Source organism: Pelobates fuscus, chromosome 11 (genome assembly GCF_036172605.1).
Source record: "Pelobates fuscus isolate aPelFus1 chromosome 11, aPelFus1.pri, whole genome shotgun sequence".
In the NCBI taxonomy this organism is placed as follows: domain Eukaryota; kingdom Metazoa; phylum Chordata; class Amphibia; order Anura; family Pelobatidae; genus Pelobates; species Pelobates fuscus.
The window spans coordinates 40,308,597-40,324,804 of NC_086327.1; the positions used below are offsets into that span (position 1 = coordinate 40,308,597).

Below are 16,208 nucleotides of genomic sequence, written 5' to 3' on the forward strand. Positions count from 1 at the left end.
TTCCTCATATGTTTTTGCTGTTGACCCAAAAGAAGGAAAAAAAAAACCTAGTCTGAAGCGCTTTCAATTTTGCAACAAACTAGGAAAAAATTCCTTCTTGACCCCAAAATAGCAGTCAGATGTCTCCTTGGATCAAGCAGCTATTACCCCGCTAATTATATCCCTGTATGTTATGTTTTTGCAAGTATTTATCCAATTGCAGTTTAAACATCTGTATGGACTCTGACAAAACCACCTCTTCAGGCAAAGAATTCCATATCGTTATTGCTCTTACTGTAAAAAAACTTTTCTTTGCCTTAGATGAAATCTTCTTTCTTCCAGCCTAAATGTGTGACCTCGTGTCCTATGTATAGCACTGTTTATGAATAGATTTCCAGATAAAGGTTTGTACTGGCCCCGAATATATTTGTATAATGTTATCATATCCCCTCTGAGGCACCGTTTTTCCAAACTAAAGAGATTTACATTTGTTAACCTTTCTTCGTAACTAAAATGCTCTATTCCTTCTATCAAATTTGTAGCTCGTCTCTGCACTTTTTCTAGTGCCATGATATCATTCTTTAGAACAGGTGCCCAAAACTGCACAGCATATTCAAGGTGTGGTCTTACCAGCGATTTATAAAGAGGCAAAATTATATTTTCATCCCAAGAATTTATGCCCCTATTTATACATGACAAAACCTTACTGGCCTTAGCAACTGCAGATTGACATTGCATATTGCTGCCTAATTTGTTGTCTATAACAATTCCCAAATCCTTCTCATGTGTGGTTATCCCTAGTTCCTTTGCAAATAATAAAAAAAGATATCAAATTGAAGACATTATCACATGCTACACCAGTAATGTGATTTAAAAACTGAATTGCCCATGGGGTCCAAATTATATAGGTAGGACATCCAGACCTTTATTTAAAAAACATGTACACTATATGGACAACAGTATTGGGACACAACTCTTAAATATTACAACAATGAATTATTTAATTCAGGTGTTTCAATCAGAACCATTACTACAGGTGTATAAAATACAGCACTAATAGCCATGCAGTCTACATTTAAATATATTTACATATATTTGTGAAAAAAATGGAAAGAGCTCATTGAATTCAAGCGTGGTACTATGATAGGATGTCACTTTTCAAATAAGTTAGTTCGTTAAATTTTCCTCCCTGCTGGATATTTCATGGTCAACTGTAAGTGGTATTATTGGATAGCGGAAGTGTTAAGGAATAGAAGAAATTCATCTGTGAAGCAGAAAACCAAGTAAAGTTACAGAGCAAGGTGCATGGTGCGTAAAAGTCGCCAACACTCTGCTGATTCCATAGCTGCAGTGTTCCAAAGTTACACTGAAATTAATATCAGCACTAAACCTGTGTGCTTATTGAGTAATTTTTATTATTATTTTTTTTTATAGAAGAATAACATTAGTATTCTTTAAGGAGATTTTTTTTTTAAAGATCTTTTAAAGGGATCCTATAGTGCCAGGAAAACAAACCTGTTTTCCTGGCACTATAAACTCCTGGAGTGCCTCCCTCCCTTGTGACCCCCCTTGGGGCTGAAGGGGTTAAAACCCCCTCAGCCACTTATTTGAATCCAGCGCCGATGTCCCTCGGCGCTGGGTAAGGCTCCGCCCACACTCCTTCCCTGCCGACATCAGCCAGCGGGGGAGACCAAATGCGCATGCGTGGCAAAGGGCATTAGACCTCCCCATAGAAAAGCATTATTCAATGCTTTCCTATGGGGAAAATCTGATGCTGGAGGTCCGTGGGTCTGAGAGAGGGGATAGTTGTAACAACATAATACCGGTCATTAGAGTGGCCGGACTTTACATTTCATAGATATAGAATAGTAAGGGACAAGCCGAGTCAGGGAAACCAGAAATCAGGACAGCGAGGTGCAATAACTGAGTCAGGGAAACCAGAAATCATTGAAGCGAGAACCAATAGGCAAGTCGCAGGATTACAGAATAGAGAATAGTTAGCATAGCCAAGATCGATATACCAGAAATACACAAAGTATAACTAGAACCACAACAGGGCAATGATCCTTGTCCTATGAAGCTTTTTTTGTACGTTTGAATTAGAATGTTTTGATGGGCCGTAACGTCATTAGTGTCATGGCGTCGGCGCATATGTGCCGCGCCATAAAAAGGGGTGGAGCTACAGCAGCCGCTGAGGAGCTGAAAGAGACTGTGGGAAGGCACCCTTTCCAGGCAGTGTCTGGGCAACAAAAGGTAATGTGACATGACCCCTCCATCCGAAAGCGTGAACAAAAAAGGGCGGAAAGGAAAGCAAGGACGAAAAGAAAAGCATGCATGGAATGATTTGAGGAGACGAGGAGCATGAACATAAGAGGAAATGATCCATGACTTCACCACTATACCCCTTCCAATCAACTGAGTAATGAAGATGACCTCTAAAGTAGCGAGAAACAATGGCTTTCAAATCTTATTCTTCCTGACCTTCTACTTGAACAGCAGGAGGAGTAACAACATGTCTAGTATATCGATTGCACGTAAAAGGCTTCAACAAAGACAAATGGAAAGTATTGGTGATACATAAAGTAGGAGGAAGCGCAAGACTATGTACCACAGTATTGATACAGCGAATGACCTTGTAGGGACCAATGTATCTGGGGGTTGAGTTTCATGGATGGAACTTTCAAGTGTATGTGTTAAGTACTTAACCAGACCTTATCACCTGGTTGATATACAGGAGCAGCCAGTTTATCTGCGTGTTTCTTGTATAAACCAGAAGTATGAGACAGGATCTGTTGCACTCGTTCCCATATTTTCTTTACGTTTTCAATATGTTCATCCACCAGCAGCATTTCCTGCGAAGGAAATGTGGATGGAAGAAAAAGCATATTAAAACCATAATAAAGAAAAAAAGGACTCTAAAGAGTTACTTTGCAAACCACATTATTATGTGCAAATTCAGCCCAGGTAACAAAGTCAACACAATTGTCCCGATGCTCTGATACAAAACACCTCAAGTATTGTTCCAACTTTTGGTTAGTTGGTTCTGCTGCTCCATTGGATTGGGGATGATAAACCGATAAAAAACTGAGTTTGAAAGCCCTTCAGAAATGGGTCATTCCCCCTCTATTTTCACTAGGGCCCCCACCCGCCGCTCATGAGTGGGGGCCAGTGGGGGGAGGCAGAAGGTCCCCCCCATTGTATGTGAGAGCCCCCACCCGCCGCTCATGGGTGGGGGCCCACAATAGGTCCTCCCCTCTCCTATTTTCACTAGGGCCACCACACGTCGCTCATGGGTGGGGGCTGGGGAGATGGACAATAGGTCTTCCCCCTATATTTTTTACCAGAGCCCCCACCTGCCGCTCATGGGTGGGGACCGGGGGTGGGATAATAGGTCCTTCCTCTACTGTCACTAGGGCCCCCACCCTCTGCTCATGGGTGGAGGCCGGGGTGGAGGCAGTAGGTCCCCCCATTTTATGTGAGTGTCCCCACCCGCCGCTCATTGGTGAGGGCCAGGAGGGGGGACAACAGGTCCTCCTCCCCTCGTATTTTCACTAAAAGCCCTACCTGCCACTTTTCACTGGGAGCCGGGTGGGGGGCAATAGGTCCTCCCCCTTCCAATTTTCACTAGAGCCCCCACCTGCCGCTCATGGGTGGGGGCCAGGGGGATGGACTGGACAAAAGGTCCCCCCCCTATTTTTTACTAGGGCTCCCACCCGCCGCTCATTGGTAGGTGTGCTGCGGGGGGGCGGGGGACACTATGTCCCCCCCACTTTAGTTGTTTAGGTTCCCCACCATGTGGGAACCTGTGCCAGGTTCCACCTTATTGCACTAGCGACTGGGCAGCAATGGCTGCCCAGTCACTAGTTGTGTTAGATGACAGCGAGCTGTTTAGGCGACATGCCCCTATTCACGTGTACTGCGAGGAGGGGCATGCGGGAGGATTAAACCTTCCTTTTTTAATATGGGGGTCATTGTGACCCCCGTAGGTTTTAATGCATAATGGACGAATGACATTTTTATTTAGTACAAATTCATTTGTACGAAATGAAAATGTCACTGGTGCACATGTCTATTTCTCACTGTAATCCTTTTAAGACTTTAATAGTCAATACGATCTCCTTTCTTTTTCTTTTTTTAAAAAATTCTTTATTTTTGTTGTGCACAATAGTAAAATACCGCTCTGGTGCGCCACAACAGCGAAATCAGGATAAGTTTAGAAAATATTTGCTATACAGGTTGTGACATTTGTTAGTCAGGCACATTTTTAAGTTATTAGGATTAGTATTTCAACAGTGTAGATTCTCGCTTGAGTAATTATAAAACATCATTAATTAAACTCTGTGTGTCAGGTGATGTGGACTAAGGTTAGGTAAGCATACAGATACTGAACCTGACTATTTGCTAGTCAATGCCATATTTTCTTCAGGTATTGCTTTAAAAAAAAATCAAAAAAAAATCGCTAGACACAAGAAATGAACAAAGAAAATCCGCTGAGAACAGAGAGATATTACCCTCCACCCTGATCATCTATGCTAAACAGAGTAAAAAATTAACTAAATTAGCTGAGAGTGCTACAGTGCTATGGCTAAATAAATTGACGCTGGGACTCTCTGTCAATCATTCATCTTAGCTAGTCTGCTTCAGGCATATGCAGACAATTGAGGATCATAAGGGTTTAGTATCTATGTTCTCAGTAAATACTTGGTGCTTATTGTCCACACAGCGGTAGTTGAGAAGGGGCTCCCAGGGTGCTGGAGCGGTGTGCCCGCCGTTAGACATGAATGTGAGTGCTTCAGCCTATGCCCATAGGAGGGAAGTCTCTCTTGGTGTCTTTGGTGCTTCTGTGTTGGGAGTCTGCTCTTGTAGTGACCTGTAGGATGTGTAGCCACCTGACCGCCTGGTGTGCAGCGCTGGTTATGATGAGCTGGGTCGTGCTGCGCTTGATGCATAGTTTCAGGTGAGGTGGGGTGCTTGCGTGATATGCTTGGTAGGCTATTCCACTTATGTGCATTTGGGAGTGGGAGTATTGTGGTACCTTTTCCCGCCGTGGGGATCGCAGATATCTACATCGCCGGATGGCTGTCCTGGGAGCTTGAGGCAGGTATCTGTAGTAGCGGCGTCTCGTTGCGGGTCAGACCCATGATGCTACAGTTTTCACCGCCAGCTGGAAAGTCACTCCGCGGCTGTGCAGTGTGGCCCAAAAGCTTGCGCAGATCTGGTCTAAGGCCCCCAGGAGGTATGTGGGTGGCTGGGCGCAGGTACTCTGCTTGTTAGGCCCGCGCTAGGTGGCCATTTTGGTTGTGTCTTGGTAGTTTGGTGCCCTTGCCTGCTGTGTGGTCTGTTCAGCTGCCCTCTGTGCCAGTCAGATTGTCCAGTGTGGACCGGGATGTCCCCCACTGGTCCAGGGGGGGGTTGGGAGATGCAAGGTCTCTTAAGGGTTCCGGTGTCGGGGAGAGCGGCTGCCTCTCCCCGGCCCTAATCCCAGTAGGCCGCACTTGGATTTCCACTCTCGTAGCTCCGACAGGCTCCGGGGTGGTCTCGATCGGGTCCGTGGGACACCCCCGACGTGAGTGGTGTACCCTCGGTGGTCTCCTGGCAGATTTGCCATCACTTTTACCCCGGTTTCTGCCCGCCAGGCAGGAGCTCGTGCTTTGCGTGTCCGCACGGCTTGGCGGTCAGGCTCCTCCCCCCTCCTTTCTTTTTTAAAACAAAGAAAATTCCTCTGCTGGTTATGAAGACTTCCCAATAAACCCTATTTTAAGATTTTCCTTTTTATATTCTTCCAATGAAATGTTTTCTCTAGCAGACAATTGGTACACAAAGGGCCTCTTGGTGGAAAAGAACATGGTAATAGTTCTATGGCACAATTATAGGTTCTGTGGGGTGGTAGGGACTTGAATTTAGTTCAGGTATCAAAGCGGCCAGAGGAGGCATAGTAGAAACATTTATCAGAAATATGGGTTTAACTTTAGTAACACATTCCTGAATACAGGCTTTACTCCAGGACATACTTTCTCCTTTTTCCAAATTAATAGAAGGATTGTGGGTTTTTTTCAACCAGGGAAATCCTAAAACCACTGGGAACACTCGAGATGATATCATTAGTAGCACAATTGCTTCTTTATGCAGGGCCCCTACATTCATATGCAAGGGATCGGTTTCATGTGTAATCATAGGGATCTGAAGTGATCTACCATCTATGGTCTCAACGGCTAAGGGTGTATTCCTCAATCTTGATGGAATAGAATGATTACTGGCATATGTTATATCTACAAAACTTTCATCTGTCCCTGGATCTATTAGTGTCATAGTATGCAGTACATTCTTTCCCCATACTAAGGTGATGGGAATAAGAAGCCTATGTTCTTTTTCTGTATTCTTGGATGTCATAGTAGAAACACCCAAGGCCTGTCCTCCAGGGGAACTTAGGTGCAGCAGTTTTTCGGGATTACATAAGGTAAGTTAAGTGAAGGTGTCCCTTTTTACCGCAACACATGCACAAACCTTCTCTTCTCCTATATTGTCTCTATGCTTCAGTTAACCTAGTCACTCCCAATTGCATAGGTTCGGGCAATGCTAAGGTCATAGAATCAGCAGTATTAGAGGATGGAGCCAGTCTTATAGAGGGAGTTCTTCTAGGTCTTTTTCTAGTGTTTATTCTATCTTAGATGTTCATCTACACGAGACATTTAGGTTCCTCCAGTTTTACAGGAAGCTCTCTGGTGGCAACATCATCTAGAATGCTGTCTGTAAGGCCATTAAGATAAACATCCAGATAAACTTGTTCATTCCAACCTAATTCTGCTGTTAAGGACATGAATTCTAATGCTTACTCAAACAAAGAGCTATTCCCCTGTCTAAGGCGAAGAAGAGCCCTGGCAGCATTAGCTTTCCTGTCTTGAGGATCAAATGTTCTCCTAAAGGTTTTGATAAAGGCGGCATAGTTGTAAACCAAAGGGTTGTCGTTCTCCCACAAAGGATTAGCCCAAGTCAATGCCCTATCGATCAATAAGGTAATGATACATTCTATTTCAGCTCAATAAGCTCTGGGTTGTAATTCATTTACGAAACCATAACAAGCATCAGGTGCTGGACTGTAATGTAAAGGCGAAGTCATATGTGAAGTGGAACCATATGGTGTCACTTCTAACCAAGCAGTTACAGGATTCATCTGAGGAGATGGAAGGAACATCAAGGTCGGCAGGCAAGTGCTATTTGGTCCATACAATGGTCCATTTCCTTGAATCTATAATCATAACTTACCCATTGAGGGCTTACACCTGCAGGGTCCATTAGGCCCTGTTGTAATGTCACGATTTCCTAGTGACCAAACACGCAGAGTGTAAATGATAATAGATGTATACCGGTCCTGGAGTTTACATTTGATAGATATAGAATGGTCAGGGTCAAGCTGAGTCAGGGAAACCATAAATCAGAACAGCGAGGTACAATAGCTGAGTCAGAGAAACCAGTAAGCAAGGAAGCAAAAACCAATAGCCGGGTCACAATATTACAGAATAGAGAATAGTTAGAATAGCCAAGATCAATATACCAGAAATACACAGAATATAACTATAACCATATAACCATAACAGGGCAATGATCCTTGCACTATGAAGCCTTTTTATAATTTGCAGCTTTAATTCCATAGCCATACTTCCAAAATGTTTGAATTTGAATGTTTTGGCGGGCTGTTACGTCATTAGCGTAATGACACCGGCGTGCACGTGCCACAGGTGGAGCCACAGCGGCTGGCATCGCAACCGCACGAGGAGATAAGAAGGACTGTGCGAAGGATCCCTCTCCACCTGATGGACCTCCCCAGGCTGTGTCAATGCCTGGGCAACAAAAGGTAACATGAGAATAGCGTGAAACTTTTCCACAATCCCAGCCAGTGTGCTCTGATTAGTTGGCTTAGCTGTTTTGCAGACATGCATCCACTCATGTCATGTCCAGTGGTGCAAATGAACAAGCCATTAAAGCTAGTTTAGTGAATGCATTTGTTCATTCAGTAATTTGTTATATGGTGATAGGTTATTTGTTTTAGGATGACATTAATGAAAACCTAAAAAAAAAGTGTGCATTTTGCCACTCAAAACTAATGCACATTTCGGGGCGGGGCCTAGCCGCTGAACAGAGAGGATGCAGAAAAGCATGGCTCCTGCTTTTCGAGGCAAAAATCGCTGCATACAGGCCACAAATGGCCCGCAAACGACCCAAAAGGGTCACCAATCGAGAGGTGAACTAGCGGGGCTCACGATGACACCAAATTCAATGCCATCCCTGCAAAAATCACCGAAGCGACAACTGCGGCCTACAAGCCTGCATGGCATTGGGGAGACGGCCGCTCCACGGTTGCCCTCAGAGGCAAACAGCTGGCGATCGGACCCCAGTCCCCCCCCTATGGACCGGTCCCTGAAAGACCCCAACAGCCCCAGGGGAAGCACACACAAGCGTCGCTTACCAAACCCAAAATGGCGGCAAACACCCCGGAGCCACAAGACAAAGCACACTGGCCCAACATTCTGACGCGGCTGGAGGCCACATTTGCAGCCTTCTGGACGAAACTGACAGAACGGCAGGCCGAGGCACACACTCAGGAAGAGCACCTACCGACAGCACTCACCGCACACCCTCGGCCACGAGGCACACCTCGCAGAAAGAAGGAAGCACGAAAATGGCGCCACCGAAAGCGAAACCTACAGCACGAGCACAGACCCACGCGGCTCCGGCCACAGACAGCCACCTTCACAAGCATGAAAACGCCACCCACACTCAACCACACCACCAAGCTTCGGCCCAACAAGGGACCCACAGACCTGACTAGAAGTTGCAGAGAAGGCGGTTCAGGGCTGCACGCCCTCTCGCAAGCCGTTGGCTGGAGGTATCCCTCGCCCTGCAGAGCTACAGTGGATCCAAGCGGGACACTCATTATACACAGCACTCTGGTAGCCAGCACGGGCATCGGGTGAATAGCAGCCAGGTCAAGGGTGAGGGGGATAGGCAGAAGCACTTGCTTACTCTGACCGTTTATATCCTAGGGTCCCCCATCGCCCGAGATCGACTGAATAGGTCCCATACACCCTGCAGCAACATTCAGATAAGGGTTCAAAATCAATAGACCTCATATAAAACAATTTACAGTCGATGTAACATACTGAAAATCAGGAAATTATTTGAGGAACAAAAAGCCATAGAAGCTGAAAAAAGTTCTGTAAAAATTAAACTTAAATCATAGCAGCCAATTAAAGGAATTGATATACTTGTGTAAGTTTTCAAATCCATTTCATGTTGAATGACTAGAAGGAAAGGAATACTGTCAGTCAGAACATCTAGTGGTGAAATTGAATAAGGCAATAGAAACTCAGCCCTAAGGTTCCTTTTTGGAGCCATGCTCATTCTTACAAGTCTTTGGAGAATGTCTAGTAAACAAATAGTTGAGTCATCCCAGGTTAATAAAGCAAATATTTATCCACTCTAGATTTACCAGAATGAGGGAGCCCCGGGAAGAGCAGTCCAGTAAACAGAAAAGCTGGATCATCAAACACTGAAGACCTCTTTGAACGAGATGGGATAAGGGGTGGAATAATTTCACTCAAATCTGTTGAACTTTCTGATGGTACACTTTCATACAAACATGTCTCTGGATTAAACAAAAACAAAAACCCAAAACGAATTAAAGTGAGGGTAGAATGATATTATGATACTTTTCAACATCACTCCTATATTCCTATATTCAATGTACACTTCACTTTACCCAACCATTATCAAATATGTTGATATACCGAAGGTTTGGGAAACATTTACAAAGTTATTTTCTAAAGTCAGAATTGAAAGTTAATTTTATGAATTTCAGTCTTTTTTGACCTAAAATTTGAAATTCACTTTGAGTTCACAGTGTATTCTCACTTTAGTGAATAACCCTGTTAGTGATACCTAGTTAGAAAAATTGAGAAAACCAAAAATAAAGGCCCCAATTCAATATTTTTGGGTAAGTGTTTCAAATAAATTAGTATTTTTGGATACATCTAAAAATTATTATTTTTTTTCCTCAAACTATGACAATATCAAAAAAATATATCATATATAAGAAAATATATAAATACATCATTGTCAAAATATTATCATTGCCATTTTCTTCTAATTTCTCCCATTATAAAGCTTAAGTCTATTTATTACTTGGTGAGACAAAACAGTCAAAGTGCTAAACTTTTTTTAGTATAATACTGCTGCATTAAAAACTGCTGCCATAAAAAACTGTACATGATAAATAATTACTGGTTTTAATTTATTGCATCTAAATTTCAATGTAGAAATCTTTGGGAAGTGTGAAAAACTGAACTTCGCATTTGCCGGCTATAAGATTTTTTGCATGCCATAAACTAGTGTTTTACTGCAGAATTGTCAAGATTAAACTCCCCCAACACGCTAACTATGGGACTAAAAGACAACTTGAGCTAGACGTATTACCGGTCCTTAAAGTGGCCGGACTTAACGTGACTAATAATAAGGAATAAAACCAGAATGGTCAGACGAGCCAAGGTCAGGGTAGGAGAAGGAAGAATAAACGATAAACAAAGCCAAGGGTCAGGGAAACCAGAAATACGGAAAACCAGAGACAAGCCGAAGTCAGATACCAAGAAAAGACAAGTTAACAGAACGCACTCTTGGGCTACAATAAACCAAGACAGGGCAAGGAAGTGATGTAGGAGGGAATAAATAGGGCTAAGAGAGATCTGATAGGTTAGGGAAGAGAATAGGATAGTATATAAAAAGGTTACCAGTTCACATTGAATTATGTTACTTTCGCTTTAAGAGTGTAGAGGCAAGCCGCGTTTGTATGCGCGCATCCCCGAACGTGCTCCCAGTCACGCAGCTGCACCCGGGCGCGTGCGCGTGTTGTTGGCCAGATGCCAGCAGAGCCTGGAGAAGCAGGACGGACGGCGGGACCAGAGCAGCGTGGGCCGCGAGGAGGTATAACAAGAATATTTTACAGGCAAAAGGACCTGGTGAAAAGCAGGGGAAAACAATAATACTCACAAAACACAGAAGGGAGTGTGTTATATGGTCCCTCCTCTACCCTAATAACACACACTAATGTGAGTTCCAAAAATGTGGGAGGTGACCAACCACTCGTCGCCACTCGTCGCCACCCACAACTGCATCTAAATAAATTAATATGGGGGTCAACATGACCCCCATATTTTCACGAGGAAGACCTAATCCTCCCCTATTTCCTACCCAATGTACTGTAAGTGGGCGTTTACAAACTTTATGTCCGCCAGAGAGATATAGCAGGCTTTGGATGACACCCATCTATGGACTCCTCTAAGTGGGCTGCCCGCTTATGGTCTCAATTTAAGGCTGTTGGGTAAGTTTTTCAAATGATATAATATTTTTGAATAAACTTTTAAAATTATTTTTTAAACACATGAATATATAAAAAAATATATAATTTATAAAAATATATATCAATATATCAAAATATAACAGCATTAACATACTTTTCATAATATTAAATAATTTCAAGAGTTTTTCCAGAAATAGTAAATCATTTGGAAAGTTTATCCGATAATATTAAATTGAGACCTATGTCAGCTAACTAAACAGGCTGTTTATTGAAGTTAAGACCCAATTATGGGTTATCAGGTGGGAGGTATGGAATGATAAAATCATACTTGTGAGAAAATTAGAGTCTCCTGACTTTTATTTAGTTACATAAGGGTTGCTGAGATTCTCTTTTTGCTAGAGTTACCTTGCTGAAGTGATCAGTACATTTTCCATATGAAAAAAGGCGATTTTTCACAGAAAATGCTAACACAAAACAAGGCAGAGTTGAAGATCAGTTGAAGCACGGATAAGTAATTTATCAGTTAGTTACACTACAGGTACAATAACTATAAAAAAGAAAGAGTACCCATTGTTTGACATGTAATAACATAACATGGCCTGTTTTAAACGGAAAAAAGGGTCTTGATTAGTGATGTCGCGAACATAAAATTTTCCGTTCGCGAACAACGAACGCGAACTTCCGCAAATAGGCAGGCGAATTTTAAAACCCACAGGGACTCTTTCTGGCCACAATAGTGATGGAAAAGTTGTTTCAAGGGGACTAACACCTGGACTGTGGCATGCCGGAGGGGGTTCCATGGCAAAACTCCCATGGAAAATTACACAGTTGATGCAGAGTCTGGTTTTAATCCATAAAGGGCATAAATCACCTAACATTCATAAATTGTTTGGAATAACGTGCTTTAAAACATCAGGTATGATATTGTATCGATCAGGTAGTGTAAGGGTTACGTACGCCCGCTTCACAGTGACAGACCAAGCTCCCCGTTTAACGCACCGCAAACAACCGCAAACAGTCCATTTGCACAGCCGCAAACTCCCCATTTGCACAAGGTTGGATACCAAGCTAGCCATGTCCCGTTCCTTGTCCTCACTGATGTCATTGAAGGTCTCTTCCTCCACCCAGCCACGTACAACACCAAGGGTCCCCGAAAGGTGACAACAAGCCCCCTGTATTTTTTTTTTAAATGTACACTACTGTAAAGCTATTGTGACACCAGATATGAGTGGTGGCACTGGGCAAGTGGGCACAGTATACGCTGTGAGCCTGACACACACGCTGGCAGGCAGGCAACTGCAATTAGATTACACAGGAAAAAAAAAAAGCAGACTGATGTTCTAGCCCTAAAAAGGGAATTTTGGGGTGCTGTCCTTACAGCAGAGATTAGATGAGTCCTTCAGGACTGTAGTGGACACTGAATACACTATCCTAGCTATCAATTTCCCTATTAAATCAGCAGCAGCTACACTGTCCCTCCTCTCACTAAGAATGCAGCTTCCGGGGGGTGGGGCGTAGCTGTCATGGAGGAAAGACGCACTTCGTGTGAGCTCCCTCAATATATCACTTTAAGCAGCTATCAACAAGCGAATTTCACCCCCGACATGCTTAATAGCGGTCAGCAACTCGACAGAGTTTTACTTACCTCCGCGTGGCAAGTGTGGCCTGGTGCTCACCGGGCGGGAGAGGCGGCCGATCTCCTGATCCAGGGATGCCCAGGAGCAGCTACTTCCCGGCAGGAGCTCCGTTACCCCCCCTCGAACCGGTGGGGGCAGGGATGTATTTACAACAAGGCAAACAAGGCATTTGCCTAGGGCGGCACTTTCGGGGTGGGGGGGGGGGACGCCCAAAAATGCTATCCCATGCTCCCAGACAAATGCCTTGTTTGCCTTGTGTTCTGGGGCTGTCCACCTTACTGTGAGTGATTGAGTGTAGCCGTCAGTGTGTGTCTGTGAGTGAGTGAAAGTGTTTGTGTGTCTTTCAGTGAGAATGGGTGTGTCAGTGTGTGCGTGTGCCAATGACTTTGAATCTGTCAGTGAGTGTATATCAGTGCATGTATCAATGAGGGCATGTGTCTGTCAGTCAAAAAAGTGGCCTTGACACGAATTGGGGGGGCAAATTTAGATTTTAGCGGTGCCAGAATTTAGTCGTGCCTAGGGCAGCACAAATCCAAAATACACCACTGGATGGGGGTTATCCCGGTCCACCCCTGAGAGGCAGTCTGGTGCTAATAGACGCACAGAGCACAGCCGCCCAGGCTGACATACTCATCTGCGACTCTCCCAATATGGCGGCAGCCGGGTGTCCTCCTGGTGCCAGCAAAGCATGGCAGGATATTGAGTCTAAGCTGGACAGACTCTTTAATCAATGTTGGAAGCAAATAACAAGCAGGAAGCCCCAACAAGCTCCACCACAGCCCCAATAAGCTCCACCACAGCTAAGCGAAGCAGTCCCCATTAAAATCCACCAACGCAAAAGGCGTCGAAGACGGGACCAGAGGCACAAACAGAAATGCAGAGCCTGCCCCACGTCAAGCACTCGCCTCCACCTTAAGCCACCACAATCCCGCACCGGACGTGAAGCACCACCAGGACAGATCCGACCACCCGACAAAACAAGCTTCCACCACCTCAAGCCGCGAACCCGGCACTCAGCCAGAGACTTGCCTTTGTTGTTCCAGGTATCAGGGACTCCCAGGGTCTGCACCTGGTGCCCAGAAGGGATCGGATGAGCACAAGCAGTAAACAGCAGCCTGCCAAGCATGTCCCACTATAGCCGATCCTCCACACCATGCCTTTGATCATATGAACTGCTCTCTGCACATTAACTAATCGTAAAGTAGCAAACGTTTAAACATGTCATTATTTCACCTCCTAAAGAGTTTATTGTCGTAGTTCCTTACATGCCTTTACCTTAACCGTTCATGTATTATGTTATTCACTAGTCTCATCTCATGGGGCGACTCACACTTGATTTATAACTAGTGGTGGAGCTGCTGATATAAATACACAGTTGATAACGTGCAACAGAGGCGGCTCTAGACTTTATGAGGCCTTAGGCGAAACTCAAACATGAGGCCCCACTAACAAAAAAGTGTCACATATACACATTGATGCACAGTTTACCTGTGTATGTGCCTGAGAGTGTGTCTGACAGAGAGTATCCTTGTGTGTGAGAATGTATGTCTCTGTGAGCATGTTTGCGTTTTTGTCTGAGACTGAAGTGTGTTGTGTGTATGGTGGGTGATGGTGTGAGGGGGGTGATGGTGAGAGGGAAAGGGGGGTGATGGTGAGAGGGAGAGCGGGGTGATGGTGAGAGTGAGCGGGGGTGATGTGAGAAGGAGGGGGGGTGATGTGAGAAGGAGGGGGGTGGATGTGAGAAGGAGGGGGGTTGATGTGAGAGTGAGGGGGGTGATGTGAGAGTGAGGGGGGTGATGTCAGAGTCAGGGGGTGATGTGAGAGTGAGGGGGGGTGATGTGATGTGAGAAGGAGGGGGGTTGATGGTGAGGGTGGTGAGGGGGTGAGGCTGAGGGGGTGGGGGTGAGGCTGAGGGTGGTGAGGGGTGAGGCTGAGGGGGGTGATGCTGAGGATGGGGAGGGAGGGATGCTGTGGGTGGTAGGGGTGGGGGGGTGATGCTGAGGGGGGTTATGCTGAGGGTGGTGAGGGAGGATGATGCTGAGGGTGGTGAGGGAGGGTGATGCTGAGGGTGGTGGGGTGGTGAGGCTGAGGGTGGTGGGGGGTGGTGAGGCTGAGGGTGGTGGTGAGGCTTAGGGTGCTGAGGCTTAGGGTGGTGGGGGGTGCTGAGGCTGAGGGTGGTGGGGAGGGTGATGAGGCTGAGGGTGGTGGGGAGGGTGGTGAGGCTGGCTGAGGGTGGTAGAGAGGGTGATGAGGCTGCGGGTGGTGGGGAGGGTGGTAGGGAGGCTGAGTGTGGTGGGGGGTGAGAGAGCCTACCTTTAGTCCCTGGTGGTCCAGTGGGCTCCCTGGTGGTCCGGTGGACACTGCTCCCGGTTTGCAGCTCCGCAGAGCTGCAGACCATGTAATCTCGCGTTGCCGTGGTAACCCGCAGCAACGCTCTGATTGGCCGGTTTTCGCGAGACACATGGTCTGCAGCTCTGCTCACTGCGGAGCTGCAGACCGGTGTCTGTGGTGGCTGGCCGGGCAGCCAGGAGGGGCCTCGCACCCGGCGGCATACCGGGCAAGCCGCCGGGCCCCCTCCTGGTGTCAGGTCCTCGGTCAGTGACCGAGGACCTGACACAGTCTGCCCACAGGCGGTTTAGGGGGCCGCGAGGCCCCAGCCAGCGCGAGGCCTTAGGCGGCCGCCCAAACTGCCTAATTAGAGAGCCGCCTCTGACGTGCAAGCTACACCCTAAACATGACAGCCATCTTTCACAACAATGTACTGCTATATACTCATACCCTCAGTGCAACTAGCCATGATATACGCACGTTCAGTCTAGCATGCTCAAATATAACACACTTCTGTCTAAAAAAAAAAAAGAAAAAGAAAAAAAGAATGCAGCTTCAGAATTAATCAAAATTGTATGCTGTCTAGGAGGTGGGAGGGTCTGGGAGAGAGGGTCTGCTGCTGATTGGCTGGAATGTGTCTGCTTACTGTGAGCTACAGGGTCAAAGTTTACTCAATGATGACGAATAGGGGGCGGACCGAACATCGCATATGTTGGCCGTCCGTGGCGAACGCGAACAAGCTATGTTCGCCAGGAACTATTCGCCACGAACCGTTTGGGACATCACTAGTCTTGATTTTTTTTATTAGGTGGGAATGAGCAAATTTTCTATAGCTCCTACAAGAAATGTAATACTAGAGACCTGAATTGTTTAGATAGTCTGCAGTCTTGGCACCTTTAAGAGGAAAAGATTTA

At 45.6% G+C, this 16,208-nt stretch overlaps 1 protein-coding gene across 4 annotated transcripts in view; it reads right to left on the minus strand.

Annotated features, from left to right (window-relative positions):
- Positions 1 to 16,208, minus strand: part of LOC134578157 (circularly permutated Ras protein 1-like) — a 110,331-nt gene that overhangs the window by 55,313 nt on the left and 38,810 nt on the right. For 2 of the 4 annotated variants that reach the window (XM_063437161.1, XM_063437160.1), the window contains exon 8: positions 9,467 to 9,622. The exons of the other annotated variants lie outside the window; for them this stretch is intronic. In XM_063437161.1, coding sequence (XP_063293231.1) covers positions 9,467 to 9,622 — 156 coding nt within the window. The remainder of the gene's footprint in view (positions 1 to 9,466; positions 9,623 to 16,208) is intronic. 4 annotated transcript variants of the gene reach the window in all.